Consider the following 19,792-nt stretch of genomic DNA (forward strand, 5'->3'; position numbering starts at 1 on the left):
ATGCTGCGGTACAACGTGGTGGGCGTGTCGAAAACAGCCACATGTACTTTGTACACACACCAAGTGTTTTTGTAACTCTAGGAGTAATCGTGAAAAAGCTACAGCCGTGCCAATTGTAATTGTTTTTATTTTTAAACACATTTTAGAAAAGTGTCATCTATACAAAAAAGTTGCATTTAATACCACTCGATATTAATATCATTACAGAGAAAAGCTCTCTATTAAAGCTCAGATCAAAGATCAAGCAGCAAGATCTCACACACTGGGACTGATCTGTGATCTGTGATGTGGTTGAGTGTGAATTGTGGTGCTCTAGCAGGCACAGTCCACTGGCTGTGCTGAAAAAAAAAAAACAGTTGAACAACTCTTAAGCATACTGTAGTTTTTGTTAACATAAGTTTATCAGTGAAAAGACCACGGGCATTTTTCCTCCCCCATACATTCTCAGAGTAGATAGAATTTATTATTAGCACAATTTATTACAGTGCTAAATTTAATATTATTGATTACTAATAATGAACTAAGTGTAACATAGCATTCAGAAATACAATCGAGAATAGTTTTGTGGTGTATGTATAGATTAAACTTTTCTAAAATGTATAAATAAATTAAAGATGATTAAAATCTGTAATATGTAACTTTCCACGTGCAATGTCATTAGAAAGTATAATAAGTTCCTGTTTTGTCTAACGATGGTATCAAAAAAGAAACCTGTGCTTATTGATAAGCAAGGGACTAAGGAGTCAACGAAAATGATCTACGTTGCTTAATTTTAAACTAAGTTATGAATGCAGACACAAATGGTGCTTTACAGCCATTATGCAATACTGATCTCCGCGCTACCTCCCTCTCTCGGTGCCGCCTCCCCCTCTGACACAGCGCAGTGTTCGGCACGCTATTTTCAGAGCCTCTGAGGAAAAAAAGACCTGCTGGTTCTACATACCAGCAAGACAACAAAATATGATTTTTTTTCTGTTCGATACAGGTGTTTTTATTAAATTTGTGTATTTTAAACATTTAATTAAGAAGTAAAACCCTTACAGTATACACAGAGATTTTAAGCTGATCACAAGGAAGAAAAAACACCCATTTTTCATAAAAAGTGGTTATTATCTATCGAAACCTGTTTTTATAGCTTTTAAAGTCGTGCAATGTCTAAGCAGGAACACATCATTATATCTTGTTTTTTATTTATTTTTTAAGAATTAAAAAAATAGTTTGCCCAGCCTAATTTTAAAGACCTCTACTTGTGAAACTTTTCACAGCATGTACATAAAACTATATACACAATACTGCTGACAGCAGGAAAATTACTATTCTTTACTCAGCAGCATCTTAAAACCAGCACCCATGGTGTTCAAACCATTTTTTTTTTTACACAGAAGACTGACACAGCTTTGCATTGTGCATCTGTTTTTCTTAGAAAACATGTCTGTGTGGGAAGGTGGACTTGCCCTTATTCTACTTTCAAAATACCTGTGAAACCGGTTTGTTTACAAACAATGTAGACACACACACACACAGAGAGAGAGAAAGATGCGATAACTGCGCAGCACCAGGTGAATGCACATTAATGTAGGGCTTTTGGGCTCACATGGATTTGCGCCCTACACCCTGCAGTACCACTGTGTTGAAATGGAAATCTAACGGGTAAATTGATTCTTAAAATGTTAAAGAGCTTTAGAGAAATATATGACAATGATGTAACTGCTGTGCTGCGTGCAGGTTGTCAGAAAACAGTTTGTCAAGAAAGGACATAACGTTACATCATTGTCATATATTTCTCTAAAGCTCTTTAACATTTTAAGAATCAATTTACCCGTTAGATTTCCATTTCAACACAGTGGTACTGCAGGGTGTAGGGCGCAAATCCATGTGAGCCCAAAAGCCCTACATTAATGTGCATTCACCTGGTGCTGCGCAGTTATCGCATCTTTCTCTCTCTCTGTGTGTGTGTGTGTGTCTACATTGTTTGTAAACAAACCGGTTTCACAGGTATTTTGAAAGTAGAATAAGGGCAAGTCCACCTTCCCACACAGACATGTTTTCTAAGAAAAACAGATGCACAATGCAAAGCTGTGTCAGTCTTCTGTGTAAAAAAAAAATGGTTTGAACACCATGGGTGCTGGTTTTAAGATGCTGCTGAGTAAAGAATAGTAATTAAAGAATAGCCAGCAGCTATATCACCCTGCAACTCACAACTGGCAACCCACTGAAGCTAAGCAGGTGTGAGCCTGGTCAGTACCTGGATGGGAGACCTCCTGGGAAAAACTAAGGTTGCTGCTGGAAGAGGTGTTAGTGGGGCCAGCGGGGGGCGCTCACCCTGCGGTCCATGTGGGTCCTAATGTCCCAGTATAGTGACGGGGACACTATACTGTAAACAGGCGCCGTCCTTCGGATGAGACGTAAAACCGAGGTCCTGACTCTCTGTGGTCATTAAAAATCCCAGGGCGCTTCTCGAAAAGAGTAGGGGTGTAACCCCGGTGTCCTGGCCAAATTTCCAATTGGCCCTTACTAATCATGGCCTCCTAATAATCCCCCTCTATGAATTGGCTACATTACTGATAGCTGATGTGTGGTGAGCGTTCTGGCGCACTATGGCTGCCGTCGCATCATCCAGGTGGATGCTGCACATTGGTGGTGGTGGAGGGGAGTCCCCATTACCTGTAAAGCGCTTTGAGTGGAGTGTCCAGAAAAGCGCTATATAAGTGTAAGCAATTATTATTATTATTATTAACTGTTTACCAAACAGATTACCAAATTAGCAAAGTGCAATTGCTAAACTTTGCACAATATGTATTGGCGCTTATTCTTTCGTTTCTATGTTGTAATCTTACTGGTCCTAAGGAAAGGGGAAGTATTAGATGGGGACTAAGTGCTGTATTTTTCCACTGCATACAACATCTTTATAAAAAGCCTGCATTGCCTGTAGCAAGTTGAGTCTCTGACGCACTCTGCAGAGTGACAGCAGGGCTCCCAATATTGCAATATTGAAATAAAGACCTTACTCAGATGAGAACTCTCTCTCGTGGCTTCCTTGATAAGTATATTTCCGTGACAGTGTACATACAGTATGAAAATGTTGTGATATTTAGAAATATAAAAAATGTCAATATAATGCCAATAATATCTGCTATTTTAGTTTTTCAAAGAAATGTTTATTTGTTAAAAGAAAACTGATGGTGACAGCTGGGTTTGAACACCTGACCTCAGAGTTATAAGTCAGTCAACTTAAGCGATCACGCCACCGAGGCAGTCATGTGATAAAAACATATCAATCACGAATCCATATTATATTCCCTAATAATCCAATTCTAAAAGAATGTTTTTGTTTAATCCGATAAAGAGCATATTACCAGAAAAGGTTTAAACGATCAATTTTCACAAACTATATAAACATACAGTAATATATGGTCAGAAGGAGCATGTACAGATGCAGCCATTCAAAATGAGCGGTACGGGAAACTACCCACAAGCCACCGCAGGGCACCGCGGTAAGTGATTGGCTGGCCAAAATGACCGACAGGGGCACTCGTGGTGCATTGGTCCGTAGTGAAAAGATTTAATCATTTAATCTCTTTACTGTGCACATTTTAATCCGCTTAGTATTGAATATTTATATGGAATTTTACCAGTAAAGGGAAATTTTAGTAGCTGAGCATAAAAAGAAGAGGAGCATAACGCATCTGAAGGTCATAAACTATATTAATTTAGGAACATAAACATTACTGTATGCACGTAAACTGTACTGTGTATGGCTGGTCTTGGTAGTTTAAAGAAAAAATACACACCAATCTTCCATTTCTCCCTAAACATTTTAAGCATGAAAGTTTTATGAAACGGTACCCAAATATGCGATTGCTGTATAGAATGAATTTTAATTAAAAAAATTATTTAACACGAAAATTAAGCTGTTTACATCTTCTGCCTGAGAACATAGTCACTCGTTGCTACCCAACCCAGAAACACAGCCACTAACTAACAAAGAGAGGACATTAGCTAGCCAATATGATAAAGAAATAAATGATTATTTTGTTTATTTCTTTTGCACATTTATTTGAACATTTCCATCGATTGTACAAGCACTTGGAAACTGTCCAATCCCTAGTTCATCAGGCATTTTCTTTTACACTGCGGGCATTCTCCCGGTCTGGCGTCAGTCTGTGTCTTCTAGGATATAATGCCAGCGATTTTTTAAAAAATTTGGGTTTCCAATAATGCCGCAGCAAACTCCTGTTTTTATGTCCACTATAACAGATAATCTCCTTTGCTTTTAACCGAGCGTTTAATAATTTCCTAAATGAAAATGATTTACTTTATTTCCCTCACGGGATCAATAAAAGTATCTATCATCTATCTAAACTATGGGACAGAATTCTGGGGTCTCCCTATACCAGAGATTACGGTAGGGCTTCAGAATGGTGATTGGCTGACACCATCTGACACCCCTCTGATTGGAGAAAAAAGACGTGCTGGTTTGCTATACATACTGTACCAGGAAGAGGATTTCTTTCTATTCGAAACGTGTATTTTAAAAGTTTAATTAAGAAATAAAAACCTTACAGCATACACAGATTTCTAAACTGATCAGGAGGAAGAAAAATCACCCGTGTTTGGTGCATAAAAAGTGGTTATTAACTATCGAAACCTGTTTTATTTTATTTTTATTTAGATTAAGAGTTCCCGTCACCCCCATTCCCATTTAAATCACAAACCCGTGTTTAATTAAATGTCTTTTAACGTAAATCGTTATCTTTGTCTTCTGCATAATAATGTTCACCACTCTGTCCAGCAAATTAATAATAAACTTTATTTTATATAGCGTTATATACGAATAAGTAATTAGATTGCTCATAAACACAGCGTAATTGCTATCTGAAAATGCTTTTTCTTTTTATTTAGACTCAGACTTCAACTATAGATCATACACTAATTACTAGCAGTAAATGCTGATGTTTTGCTCCCTCTTACCACACAAATATAAAAAATAATGTATTGTAGCTGGGATGAACATTTTTTGCCGCAACTCGGAACTGGTTAAAGATGGCGACAACTCAGGCACCCAGAGATGGGGGGGGCGTCTTTCTGCCTCCATAACTAAAATGCCAAATAGGAGTAGTTTTTAATTCAGTTTGAATTATAACTGTACGTACTGTCTTCGTATTTGGCCAGGGCTTTAAAGAGACGACACGCCAAAAGTTTTCGGTGCCGTCGTCTGCGCTTTAAAGGTACCCCTGTCGCGGAAGCATTTGACCTCGGAACGTTCACCCAGCGTAATTATTGTATTTCATTGCACTTTGACAGATTGCCTTTAAATCAATTGTTGTCAGAATATCCCCACCTCCAAACAAGAACAAAATTGCAATGATTTTATTAACTGGCTGTTTCAGTAACCTAAAGTATATATCTAAATTAATAATTTAACAATATATGTAAATGTTTTAAGATATGTTTATGTTGTGAATGTCTGTAGATTGTATCTTATTTTTAGTTTTTGTTTTGTATCAGATGGCCTTGCAGATCAGATACTGTATCAAGGAACAAAACAATTATCGCGCCCGGCTCCTCAATGGAATCGCTTTAACATGCTAATGCGCTGGTGTAACACTCTGTGTCTACAGTACATTGTGAACAAACCGGTTTCACAGGTATTTTCAACCCCCAACTAATGTTGTTTCATCGGTTGTTATCCTGTAAAGCGCTTTGAGGAGCCACCTTTAAAGGCGCTATATAAAATAAAGTTTATTATTATTATTATTATTAATATTGATCATTTTTTTCCTCCCAGAACTTGTAAATTGTTGTTATTGTTGATGTCATCCTGTAAAGCGCTTTGAGAAGCATACTGTCCAGCATATTGTATTTCATTGCACTTTGACAGATCGTCTTATAATCACTTGTTGTTAGAATATCCCCCAAGAGGATATTCCCCCCCCAAGAGGATATAGAGGATATCCAGGCTTGTCTTCTGTTTCTCTCTCGTCTGGGCGCGGGAGTGCTGCTGGCGGGTGGTGACGTATAAGAAATAAAGCGCAGTTTTTAGCTCCACAGGTTTGAGTCTGTGGTTTGTCCTCAACGAACCCAAATTCATTACATTGCTGTTAGAAGCGGGAGGATGGACAGTGAACGGCCGATGATGTCGGACTCAGAGAAGCGCCGGTTCCCCCAGCAGCCGAGTGACCCCCTAAAGCGCCTTTTGGGGGCGAGCAGCAGCCGCCAGGGGCCGGGACGACCCCTCAGCACCGCCAGTGGCCACAGCCCTTATCAGGGCTACCCCACGGTGACCTACTCAGCAGAAGGGGGGCCCTTTCCCGGGTCGCCTCAGGCCATGTGGCAGGAAGAAGACGCCACCCCTGCTCCAGCCTGCGCCAGTGAGACCGAGCCGTTATAATGGGGAGATCCCATGGCAGATGTTTGAGGCCCAGTTCCAGATGGCGGCCTGGGCAAACAGCTGGTCTCAGGTGGAGATGGTGGGCCACCTCACCGCCGTCCCGGAGGGGAAGCCCTGGCAGGCGTTGCTGGATCTACCTGGGGTCCAGCGGTACAACTACGCTGCATTGGCGTCGGCCTTCCGGAGGCATTTTGGCAGGAGAGGGGAGGCGCCGGGACTGCTGCGGGCAAGGTTGGCCCAACACTGCTGCCTAGCGGGAGAGCCACTGGGTCGAGTCGCCTCAGACGTGGCCTACTTAGCCCGCCAGGGTTACCCTACTCTCCCGGAGGAGGCCCACCAGGAGATAGCACTCCAGGCGTTCCTCCGGGCCCTGGTGCCGACTGAGGTGCAGCGCCACGTGATGCTGGCTGCACCGATCCTCTTGGAGCAGGCCCTGGCTCTGGCTGAGCAGGCTGATGCCGTATTCGAGGAGACCGGTGGGTGGGGACACCGAGGCAGCCGGACCCCCAGGGCGGTCACCGTGGACTTTGAGGCTGCGAGGCTAAAACACCCCTTCTACCTTGCCCCAGTCCGCGAGGAATGTATCCTGGGGTTGGACTGGTTGCAGCAAGTGACCTCGCCGCTGGAGGGCACTCGCCACCCCCGGCGCAGCACCCTGTCCCTCATGCCCGGGTCAAGGCAACCTGGGCATGATACATTCCTCGCGGACTGGGGCAAGGTAGAAGGGGTGTTTCACCCTCGCAGACACAAAGTGCACGGTGAGCGCCATGTGGGTCTGGCTGCCTCGGTGCCCGGCAGGACACCAGGCTGCAAGAGGGTGATTGTCGAACCGGTGTCGACGAGGCCCTGGCAGGGTCTGCCCTCGATGAGGCAGGGAAGAAATAAGCCCCGGCTGTGGCCAACCCTTCCCACAGTAGGCCGGGTGAAGTGCTCTTTCTGGCTCTCCGGAGCGGGGGTAGCTCCTTCCCCCCTTTAGGCCGCCCCGCTCCCGTTTCCCAATGGCCTCCGGAGTCCCCTGGGATCCAACGCCTGGTACTCCCTCTCCGCACAGCGGTGGCAGATGACCAGCCGTCGTCACTCCCCCAGCATCGCCGCGCTGGCCGTCTCCTCCCCATCTGATTCCCCGTGCACCCCTCTATTGGTGCCCACCGGTCTCCTCGAATACAGCATCAGCCTGCTCAGCCAGAGCCAGGGCCTGCTCCAAGAGGACCAGCGCGGCCAGCATCACGTGGCGCTGCACCTCAGTTGGCATCCGCCAACACCTGGAGCGCCATCTCCCAGTGGGCATCCGCCACGTCTGCGGCGACCAGACCCAGTGGCTCTACTGCTAGGCAGCAGCGTTGGGCCAACCTTGCCCGCAGCAGTTCCGGCACCTCCCCTCTCCTGCCAAAAAGCCTCCGGAGGGCCAACGCCAACGCTGCATAGTTGTACCGCTGGTCCCCAGGTACATCCAGCAACGCCTGGCAGGCCTTCCCCTCCAGGACGGCGGCGAGGTGGCCCACCATCTCCACCTGCCGTTTGCCCAGGCCGCCATCTGGAACTGGGCCTCAAACATCTGCCATGGGATCTCCCCATTATAATGGCTCGGTCTCACCAGCACAGGCTGGAGCAGGGATGGCGGGCTGGACCCCGCTGGTCTGGCGTCTCCTTCCTGCCACATGGCCTGAGGCGACCCGGGAAAGGGCCCCCCTTTCGCTGAGTAGGTCACCGTGGGGTAGCCCTGATAAGGGCTTTGGCCACTAGCGGTGCTGAGGGGTCATCCCGGTCCCTGGCGGCTGCTGCTCGCCCCCAAAAGGCGCTTTAGGGGGTCACTCGGCTGCTGGGGGAACCGGCGCTTCTCTGAGTCCGACATCATCGGCCGTTCACTGTCCATTCTCCGCTTCTGACACCAATGTAATGAATTGGTGGAGCCTGTGGAGCTAAAAACTGCGCTTTATTTCTTCTACGTCACCACCCGCCAGCAGCACTCCCGCGCCCAGATGAGAGAGAAACACAAGACAAGCCCGCCAAGAGCACGGGCCCGAGAGAGAGAGAGACAGAGAGAGAGAGACCAAGGGGTGCGGAACCAGGGAACTATTTACATTGAAAACGGGCGATCTCCCCGGACTGTATGCCCGTTTCACTGTTACCTGGATACCTCTTGGGGGATATCCTCTATATCCTCTTGGGGGGAATATCCTCTTGGGGGATATTCTAACAACAAGTGATTGACGATCTGTCAAAGTGCAATGAAATTCAATATGCTGGACAGTATGCTTCTCAAAGTGCTATACGGGATAACAACAATAACAACAACAATTTTACAATTTTCCTGGGAGGAAGAATAACATCAATATTAATAATAATAATAATACACTTTATTTTATATAGTGCCTTTAAAGGTGGCTTTTTTTTTAAAAAAAACTTTTTTTAAATGCATTTGCACACAGAGCAGTGTTTACTTGAACATGGAGATGCCAAACTGAATAATTCCTGCACACAACCACTGCAGCAGAATTTGCATCATTTGGCAGGGCTTTGATTCATACAAGTGGTGGTGGATTTGGAGACAAAATGTATTTACATTGGGTTGCTGTAAGTGGAGCACTAATAACCCCAAAACTCTACTTATTATTTTACAAGAGAATGCACCTGACAAGCTGGACAGTATGCTTCTCAAAGTGCTTTACAGGATAACAACAACAATAACAACAACAATTTACAAGTTCTGGGAGGAAAAATATGATCAATATTAATAATAATAATAATAATAATAATAATAATAAACTTTATTTTATATAGCGCCTTTAAAGGTGGCTCCTCAAAGCCCTTTACAGGATAACAACCGATGAAACAACATTGGTTGGGGGTTGAAAAACCTGTGAAACCGGTTTGTTCACAATGTACTGTAGACACTGTAGAGTGTTACACCAATGCATTAGCATGTTAAAGCGATTCCATTGAGGAGCCGGGCGCGATAATTGTTTTGTTCCTTGATACAGTATCTGATCTGCAAGGCCATTTGAAACAAAACAAAAACTAAAACTAACAATCTACAGACATTCTCAACATAAACATATCTTAAAACATTTACATATATTGTTAAATTATTACTTTAGATTTATACTTTAGGTTACTGAAACAGCCAGTTAATTTTGGCGCGCCCTCTCTTTAAAGCCCTGGCCAAATACGAAGAGAGTACGTACAGCTGTAATTCAAACTGAATTAAAAACTACTCCCGCAGAGAGTGATGAAAACCGCGCAGCGTCAAGCAAATGCACATTAATATGTTGGGCTTTTGGGTTCGGGTGGATTTGTGCCCTACAGTTCAACCTGCGGTACCGCTGTGTACTGTACATACAGTATGAACATGTTTTATTTTGAAATATAAAAAATGTCAATATACTTTAGGAGAAATTGAGTATTGGTGTGTATTTTTTCTTTAAAATACCAATAACAGCAACATACAGTTTACATAATATGTTTATGTTCCTAAATTAATATCGTTTATGACCTTTATGACCTTCGTTATGCTCCTCTGCGTTTTATGCTTAGCTACTAAAATTTTCCTTTAGTGGTAAAATTCCATATAAATATTCAATACTAAGCGGATTAAAATGTGCACAGTAAAGAGATTAAATGATTAAATCTTTTCACTAACGACCAATACACCACATTATCCTCCGTGTCGCATTAAGATTGGAATGTTTTTAACTAGTGTCAAAAGAAGCGATACACAACCCATCTCCTCTATAACTCTTCAGTTTACAGAGAAATGCCACCAGAGCCTCACAACATTGTCCAATAATACTCTTCTTGTGTCTCATTTTTAGTTAAGCAGGATTTGAGCTACAGACCATAACAGACCAAAAAACAGAATCCGCCTGCGATTCGGGTGTTAACAAAACGTGTTTACAAAGAAAGTGAAATACAGTAATACTACCTTAAATTAATATCATGATTCATTTATTTAGATACGTGCTAACATATTCTCGATTATAAAACAGATAATTCCGGTCCTTGAATCTGACTGGCTGACAAGCTTCTGAAGCGGTACCATAATCTCTGGTATATGTACGCCCCAGAAATTTGACTTGTTACTGTGTGATAAATTTTAAAGACGTACTATAGATAAAAAAGTTTGGATTCTCATGTATCTGGTACAAGTATCTTTTAATACAGTCTTTGTTGTGCTCTTGAGGATCCTTGTGATATTTTGAGCTCTGGTTGAATGATGTGTCGCAGTTTAAATAATTTTCGTTGTTAGAAATTATGAAACGCTCTGTTAAAAGCAAGGGAGTTTTTATGTCTGTTATACTAAAAGAAAATGCCCGACGAACTAGGGATTGGACAGTTTTTCAATGCTTGTACAATCGATGGAAATGTTCAAATAAATGTGCTAAAGAAATAAACAAAAAAAGTAATTTATTCCTTCATCATATTGGCTAGCTAATGTCCCGTCCTTGTTAGTTAGATCAACGAAATGTGTTTCGTAACGTGTTGTTACTTTTTGTCACTGATAAAATAAAGTCTTTTCATTTAAAATGACGGTTACAAATAATGTGGACCAGCGTAATACTTTGAGTTTACAGCTTGTCCAAGGTCATTCATTATTAATTATATGAGTAATATCTGCGGTAAAGGCTTTGATGCATAAAATATTTCTGCATAATTAAAATATTTCTGATAAAGGTAGGTTGTGTACTTTTGCGCAACTGAGCAATCTTGCTTTCATAAAATATACCAACTTTTTAATGACTGATGATTAACATGCTGTAATACACAGTTTAAATTTAAAAGCTCAAATGCTGTACATGAGAGGTTAAGCTTAATTTGCTCCTCCTGACAGTTTTACAAGGTGATTCCAGATACTTTCCGGTATGACGTCAAATGATGCGTTACACCGTGTGATACTGCGTGATACTGCGTTTTGATGCGACACGCCCACCGGGGTATACCACGAAATACCCCACCCATTTTGAATGGCTGCATCTGTAAAAACGTTTCCGAAATAACCACATGTAAGATTTTGATGCTTCAAATATTTAGAGAGAAATGGAATACTGGTGTATATTTTTTCTTTAAACTACCAAGACCAGCAATATACAGATGCAGCCATTCAAAATGAGCGGTACAAACCCACGGTAAGAAACTACCCACAAGCCAGTGATTGGCTGGCCAAAATGGCCGACAGGGGCACTAGTGCTGCATTGGTTGGTAGTGAAAAGATTTAATCATTTAATCTCTTTACTGTGCACATTTTAATCCGCTTAGTTTTAAATATTTATATGGAATTTTACCACTAAAGGGAAATTTTAGTAGCTGAGCATAAAAAGAAGAGGAGCATAACGCATCTGAAGGTCACAAACTATATTAATTTAGGAACATAAAAATTACTGTATGCACGTAAACTGTACTGTGTATGGCTGGTCTTGGTAGTTTAAAGAAAAAATACACACCAGTCTTCCATTTCTCCCTAAACATTTTAAGCATGAAAGTTTTATGAACCGGTACCCAAATATGCGATTGCTGTATAGAATGAATTTTAATTAAAAACAAATATTTAACACGAAAATTAAGCTGTTTACATTTTCCGCCTGAGAACAGTCACCCATTGCTACCCAACGCAGAAACACAGCCACTAACTAGCAAAGAGAGGACATTAGCTAGCCAATATGATATAGAAACAAATGATTATTTTGTTTATTTATTTTGCACTTTTATTTGAACATTTCCATCGATTGTACAAGCACTTGGAAACTGTCCAATCCCTAGTTCAGCAGGCATTTTCTTTTACACTGCGGGCATTCTCCCGGTCTGGTGCCGGTCTGTGTCTTCTAGGACATAATGCCAGAGAACTCTTGTTTTTATGTCCACTATAACAGACAATCTCCTTTGCTTTTAACTGAGCGTCTAACCCCTCTGGTTGGAGAAAAAAGACGTGCTGGTTTGCTATACATAGTGTACCAGGAAGATGATTTCTTTCTATTCGAAACGTGTATTTTAAAAGTTTAAGAAGTAAAAACCTTACAGCGTACACAGATTTCTAAACTGATCAGGATCGTTATCTTTGTCTTATCCATAATAATGTTCACCGCTCTGTCCAGCAAATTAATAATAAACTTTATTTTATATAGCGTTTTAAACTAATAAGTAATTCGATAGCTCATAAACCTAATCACTTTTTCTACATAAACACAGCGTAATTGCTCTCTGAAAATGCTTTTTCTTTTTATTAAGGCTCAGATTTCAATTAAAGATCGTATTATTATAAACTTTCTTGGAAAAATGTTTTTTATGTAAACCATGTTTGCTATTAATTCATTTAGGGCTAGAATATGTTCATTGTCTTCCAATCGAGTCGAGTTGACATTAGAAGCTTTCCACGCCCGGACTGTTACACCAACGCATTAGCATGTTAAAGCGATTTCATTGAGGAGCCTAGCTTTCTTAACTAGTAAGTACTGTACTTCCTTGGTTTTGGAGGGGGGGGGGGTGTCTTTCGCGGGAAATCTCGCCCCCTTCTACTTTGAAAATACCTGTGAAACCGGTTTAATTCGTCACAGCCAGCACTCCCGCAGAGAGGGGGGTTGCACTCGTTAAAGTCTTAGCCGGAACACATCATTATATCTCATTTTGTATTTCTATAAAAAAATCGTTTGCCCAGCCTAACACTATTGTTGTTATTGTTTTTATCCTGTAAAGCTCTTTGAGGAGCACAGCTTTCTCACCACTTAGATTACTTTTTGATACCATCCTTACACAGAGCAGAAACTCCTTGTATTTTCCGATGACATATAAGTGGAAAGATTACAGATTTTAATCGTCTTTTTTCTGAACCAGGAAAATCTGATCATGTTTCTCTATAACAATAATAAAAAACTTTATTTTACATATCACCTTTAAAAGTGGCATCTCAAAGCAATACAGTAGATGTAAACCACAGATTACAAAGTAAATACCCAGACAAACGCAAACACGTTTTTAATAAAATGCTTTAATTCATTCAGTAGAGAGAAAGCGTAAAACCTGGGCATAACAGCTGTTCCTTTTTCTGATCACTCGCTCTCTGGACAAACATCTCACCTGTCCTGTTCTTTGTTTTCCTAACTTGCTGATTATGCCTTCTGCAATCCACTCCTGCCCTCACACCTAAAGAAGACTATTTTACATTTCTTTGCGCGGTCCATTGTGTAATTAACCCTTCTATGTGCTGTCCTTAAGGTGATATCACATAAAGGTGATATGTTAAATAATGCTTTTATTATTGTTATAGAGAAACATGATCAGATTTTCCCCAGTTCAGAAAAAAAGATCTAAAGTATACTAGTTTGTCTCTAGTATACTTTTAATACAGTCTTTGTATTAGGGGATCCTTGTGATATTTTGAGCTCTGGTTGGATGATAATGTCGCAGTTTAAATAATTTTTGTAGTTGGAAATTATGAAATGCTCTGTTAAAAGCAACAGAGTTTTTATGTCCACTGCAGTAAAAGAAAATGCCTGACAAAGTAGGGCTTGGACAGATTCCAAGTGCATTTTTGCAATTTACGTTTTATTGTGTGCTGCTGTAATACAGTTTAAAATATTTCAAAGTCTAAACAGTATCAACTTTATTTATTTGTTGCAATATAAAAAAAGTCAAAAACCACACTCAAAATGCAATTTAGAGCTTTCTGGCAAGAGGAGACACCCAAATTAATAATGTAACATGCCACTGTTTGTGCATGAACAAGGTTATACTGCTAATCCTTAGATAGAAAAAAAAAATTTGAATCCCTGGCGGAACACATTCCATAAGAATCAGCGCTTTTATATATATTCTCAAAATGCTTTACAGGATAAAAACAGCAATAACAGCAACAACAACAATATTGTATTTCATTGCACTTTGAAAACCAAATAACTTAACTATATGTGCAAACGTTTTATGATATGTCGCTGTTGTGAATGTCTGTGGAGTGTATCTTATTTGCCTGTCTGTCCTGGCTCTCTCGCTCGCCCTCCCACCCTCTCTCCCACAATTCAATTTAAGGTGGTTTATTAGCATGACAGATGGGTACAATCAGTGTTGGGTATTTACTTTGCTTTGAGATGCCACTTTTAAAGGTGATATATAAAATCAAGGCTTTAACTTGCTTTAACTCCACAAGTCTGAGTTCTTGTGTCTGTCCTATCCGAACCCGAAAGTATTACAATATGTATCTTTATAGCAGGTGGTGTACAGCTTTTTAGTATAGATTATTTTATATAATATATAATTTTATATAGTATAGATGCACTTTTCTGAAATGTATTTAAAAAATAAAAACTATTACAATCTAATCTTTCCATGTTTGATCCCAAGAAAAATAAATCTAAATGGGGAGAAAGCTATGCTGAAAGTTTATTAAGATACTTAGAAGACAAAGATATCAATTTATGTTGCATTTGTCTGATTGTGAATCAAGAAACATATATTTAAACCCACAAGTAATAGGTTTATTCCATGCTGAAAAAAAGAAGAAAGAGAACACAACATTTCGGCCGTGGAGCCTTCTTCAGGTGTGAGAGAGACCGGGCAGTAGGCAAAGGTAAAGTAGCGGGAGAACAAAGGTTGAGAGGGAGGAGGAGTGAGAGGCGGGAGCAGGGGACAGAAAGAGAGGCCAATCAAGAGGTGTGAAGTCAGAATGGGTGCAGAGAGGTGTGAAATGAAACTTCCAATGAATGGAGAAAATTTAAAAGAACAGTAATCTGTCGTTAAGGGAAGGGAGAATGTGTGATCCTAGCTGCAGAATAATTTTAGTTTCGGTGGTCTTTCTGATGTATGAGTTCGGAAAACCGTCTTTGAGAACACAGACGGAGAGATTAGAGTGGTCGTGGCCATCAGAGGTGAAATGAGAAACAATGGGCTTGGAGAGATCTTTAATCTTCACAGCCCTGACATGTTCTCTGAAGCGGTCTCCGAGTCTCCTTCCTGTTTCCCCAATGTAGATGGCTGGGCATTTACTGCAAGAGATACAGTAAATAAGGTTGCTGGAGGTACAAGATGCTGTCTGGGTGATCCGGAATTGTCCTGAGGGGCCTTGAATGAGTGTGGCGGTGGCTGTGTACTTGCAGGTGATACAGCGAGCTCTGTTGCAAGGGAAAGTGCCTGGTGTGGATGGTTGCTGAGGGCGGTCAAGGGAGCTGTGAACAAGGAGGTTACGCAGATTAGGTGGTCGGTGATATGAGATGATAGGGCGATCAGAAAAGAAAGAATTTAAACCCACGTTTGCGATTTAAATCAAAACGCGATTTAAATCAATATAAATGTTTATATTGTAACGCCTAGGTGACTATTCATTGTTATTAAAATGACTTAAATTCGATCATGTTGTGATATTTAGAAATATAAATTTGTTTGGTGAGAGTGAGGTTTTATTTAATCTATGACCAAGGGAAACATTTCATTTTTTCAAAGAAATGTTTGTAAAAGGAAATTCATGGCTCCAGCGGGATTCGATCACAGACCGTGTGACGTGGGAGTCAGGAGTCAAGTACCGAGACCAGCCATATACTGTATGCTTAAGTTCCAAAATTAATATCGTTTATGGCCTTCACACGCGTTACAGTATGCTCCTATTCTTTTAATGCTCAGGTACTAAGATTTCCCTTCAGTGGTAAAATTCCATATAAATATTCAATACTTAAATGGGCAGAGTAAAGACATTAAATATACATATACATACTGTATACAGTACAGTTTGCATACGGTAATATGTTTATGTTCCTAAATCAATCTCTTTTATGAGCATGTGAAAGGCATGGTGAATCGATTCTCAAAAATTACTGTACTTTGCATGATTTACAAAGACAGTCAATGAAAAAAAGAATGTGGACCAGGGCAATACTTTGAGCTTACAGCTTGTCCAAGGTCATTCATTATTAATACTATTAGTAATATCTTCGTTAAAGACTTTGATGGCGACAGCTCAAACATGAGAGGTTGAGCTTTATTAGCTCCACCTTGCGGAAATTCCGGATACTATTATTTTACTTGCGGTATTATAGGAGAATTTACGGTAAAGCGCAAAATAATGCGGTATCGCCCGCACGTTTTGAATGGCTGCATCTGTACAGTTTACATAATATGTTTATGTTCCTAAGTTAATATCGCTTATGACCTTCAGATGCGTTATGCTCCTCTTCTTTTTATGCTCAGCTCCTAAAATTTCACTTTAGTTGTAAAATTCCATATAAATATTCAATAGTAAGCAGATTAAAACATGCACGGTAAAGAGATTAAATCTTTTCACTACGGACCAATGCACCACGAGTGCCCCTGCCAGTCATTTTGGCCAGCCAATCACGTACCCCGGAACGGCGCAGTGGCACACGCCTAGATGCCCACGGTACAAGTCTGTACCGTGCATTTTGAATGGCTGCATCTGTATTTATGCAAAATACCTGCATTTCACCTTATAAAGCAGAATACCACAGACTCAAAATAGGTTATAATTACTCTATTACTTCATCGCTCTCTTCTCCTCCCCACTGATAGCTGATATGTGGTGAGCATTTTGGCACACTATGGCTGCCGTCACATCATCCAGGTGGACGCTGCACATTGGTGATGGTGGAAAGGAGTCCTTATTACCTGCCAGCGCTTTGAAAAGTGCTATATAAGTGTAGGAAATTATAATTTATGCATCTTGTGCGAGGACTTAGATTTCTTTGATTAGAGAAAAAACCCTAATGAAAAATGAATCCTTCTATATATATATAAAATGTGTGATTAAAAGATATATAATTCTAGTGTTATTATGAAAAATTTTGAGTTGTGTATGATCATTGCATTTAATGAAATTATTAGGTTTAAACAGGTTTATATCAATTAATCCAGATGAGTGGCTACTTGCACAAAGAGGCTACCTCTTTCCCTCCAGTTGTGTCTTATTCTGAAGGTTCTCACAATCAAGAGGTGGCCATTTTAGTTCAAGTCCACATCACAGGTTCAAACTCATACCTGTGTTTTGAGTTAAGATGGTGGCTTTCTCAACGCTATCTTCACTACATTGTGGTAGTACAAAGTGATACACTGATCAAAATCACCTGGTCAGATCGATGGGCCTCTGCTCTCCAGTGTTTCTCAAAGGCAGAACACACAGAGTATGATGAGTCATTTTCAGGCAGATCAAAGAGATCTTCCCTCTGCAAGGGCCTCTTGTAACCTAGAATAATAACCCTGCAACAATGGAAAGGGCAGTTCAGTTGTTAAACTTCTTTCCTGATTTACGGATTCACTTGATATAACAGATAACGTCCAGGCAAAGGTAAAGAATTAAGATCTTTGAAATCACTAATTACAAAACAATAAAAATTGAACCGTAGTTTGGTGTACTATCATATTCATAATCAGCCACATTTGCTTAACATTGTCTGTCAATGCAGACACTATAACCAATAACACAACTCCATTACAAATGTTCTAACATATCCACATAAATATACTATATTCATGCACTCACATGTATATACAGGTATAAGGTTTAAACAATTGGGTCACTGCTAAAATAAGACATGAATTTAATTTAAAAGGCTGATTATTTTTGCTGCCAGAGACATTTTGTGTGTATCATGCATCTAATAAAAACCTGACATTGTGTTTGAAATTCATGAAATATCAGACAGATTGTTTTATGTCTTGGTCATGAATGCTCAGAAATACCTCACATTACAAAATTCCTTTAACTACCCAGATTCAGAAAATCCTGATAGAAGAATCAATCATATTTTCACCTTATCTGTTGTACAAATATTAATGCATCACTAATAAGAACCAATAAAAAGATTTATCAAAGCTGAATGCTGCCAATCTGAAAGTCAACATCAAATGTATTTAAAGATTTATTTTTTAGCACATACCGTGGGCCAAAGCCACAAACAACTCCCTCTCCTCAAACACCTATATTAGGAGCAGTTAAATGGCAAACACAGCTGTTTCGGTTCACCGTCAAAGAGAATGTATCTTATGGCACTCATGGTTTTCTGCAATTATGCACAAAATCATTAGTTAGCTAAACAGAACACTGCATGTACAGGAAAAATATTTTAGCAAATTCTCATATCATCATTACTACAAGCTCCTTTTCCTCCTATGGAATCTACTAGCTGTGCCTCTTTCTGTAGGTTTTCTCTTTTGAAAGTGAGTCAAAATACAGTACAGTACTGTATTAAATGCACAGTAATAAGCACAAAATTCCATGTTGATCTTCTGTAATCTTGGAGAAATAAATTAAGTTCCGTTACCTGTTAAACCACCAGTAAGTCATCCGACTGAGGAAGGTGGCATTTTTCTCTGGGTTTTTGCTCTGTGAAACCACGACAAGGGCAAATATGAGCACATTGCAAAGCAGTAACACAGTAACAGCGTGCAAGAAGTTATGACAGACCATTAAGTGTTATACAGTAGTCAGAAACACAAGTGGTGTTATCTCCTGTTAAAGAACAGCACAAATCCTGCTAGTTTTATAGGTCAGCGTTCTCAGAAAAACATATGACAGGAGGCCATCTGACTTGTGTGGCTGCTAGCAGCCTTGTGATCTGTGGACCAAGTCATTTCTTGAATGAAGTTAGGGCATTTCCAAAATTTGTCTGGGTAACTTGTACTCCCACAGCAGACAATTAACTGTTCTTCAGTTTTTAATCAATTTCCCATGAGTTTCCACTTGTGTTTTCTGGGGGGGACTGTTTCACAAAGCGGGTTTAAACTGTTAAACCGATAACTGAGTTCAGATTAACTCCATTTCACAAAGAACACACATTTAAGTTATCCAGTTAAAGCAATTAAGGTTTGAACAATCTGAATAACTGCATTCATGCCACTTCAGTAGGCAGGTTGGTCAAGCATTGGTCATCCATGCCAGCAAAACACCTTAAAAAGAACATGAATTTTAATCCAATATCATGAATTACTGCTCTTTATGGAAAACTATAAGGATAAACTCTTGTGATATTTGTTGCAAAAGCCAGAGACTATTCCTGGCAAAGAATCACTGATAATCACTTAAAATGTAAAAATACATTTCTCAAGATAAAGTAAAAAAATTGGGAAAACATGCATGTGCTGGCATTACTTAATTTACATTATTATGAAGCTGAAGTGGACCTCCTCTTTAAGCTATTGTGTAGTTGTACAAGATTGTTTTTATGCATTTACAGTAGCTAGACCACAATGAGAGGACCCCATCAGCAGGATTAGACAAAACACAGGACTATCATCCACAGTGGTACTATGCAGTACAGTGTAACAATCCTTTGAATGAAAACATTCCCTAATTTTAGCTAGAAAGATGCATAAACAGAGTAAGACTGGAGGAGGAGGAACCATCATCAACAGAATAAAGAATGTTTCATCATGTTTTCTGTTCATTTGACCCTGTGGGGTATTTAATGAACATGT

General features: G+C 40.2%; 1 protein-coding gene across 12 annotated transcripts in view; it reads right to left on the minus strand.

Moving 5' to 3' along the window:
- The window catches only part of LOC148658490 (ATP-binding cassette sub-family C member 2-like), a 285,161-nt gene that overhangs the window by 259,834 nt on the left and 5,535 nt on the right, over window positions 1–19,792 (minus strand). For 10 of the 12 annotated variants that reach the window (XM_088639744.1, XM_088639741.1, XM_088639752.1 and 7 more), the window contains exons 2-3: window positions 18,640–18,701; window positions 17,443–17,575 (exon numbers count right to left, since the gene is read on the minus strand). The exons of 1 other annotated variant lie outside the window; for it this stretch is intronic. In XM_088639744.1, the coding sequence (XP_088495870.1) occupies window positions 17,443–17,575; window positions 18,640–18,701 (195 nt within the window). Of the gene's footprint in view, window positions 1–17,442; window positions 17,579–18,639; window positions 18,702–19,792 lie in introns of those variants that run through there. One more of the 12 variants, XM_088639746.1, reaches the window with a different exon arrangement.

Source organism: Lepisosteus platostomus, chromosome 7 (genome assembly GCF_059453375.1).
Source record: "Lepisosteus platostomus isolate fLepPlt1 chromosome 7, fLepPlt1.hap1, whole genome shotgun sequence".
Lineage (NCBI taxonomy): Eukaryota > Metazoa > Chordata > Actinopteri > Semionotiformes > Lepisosteidae > Lepisosteus > Lepisosteus platostomus.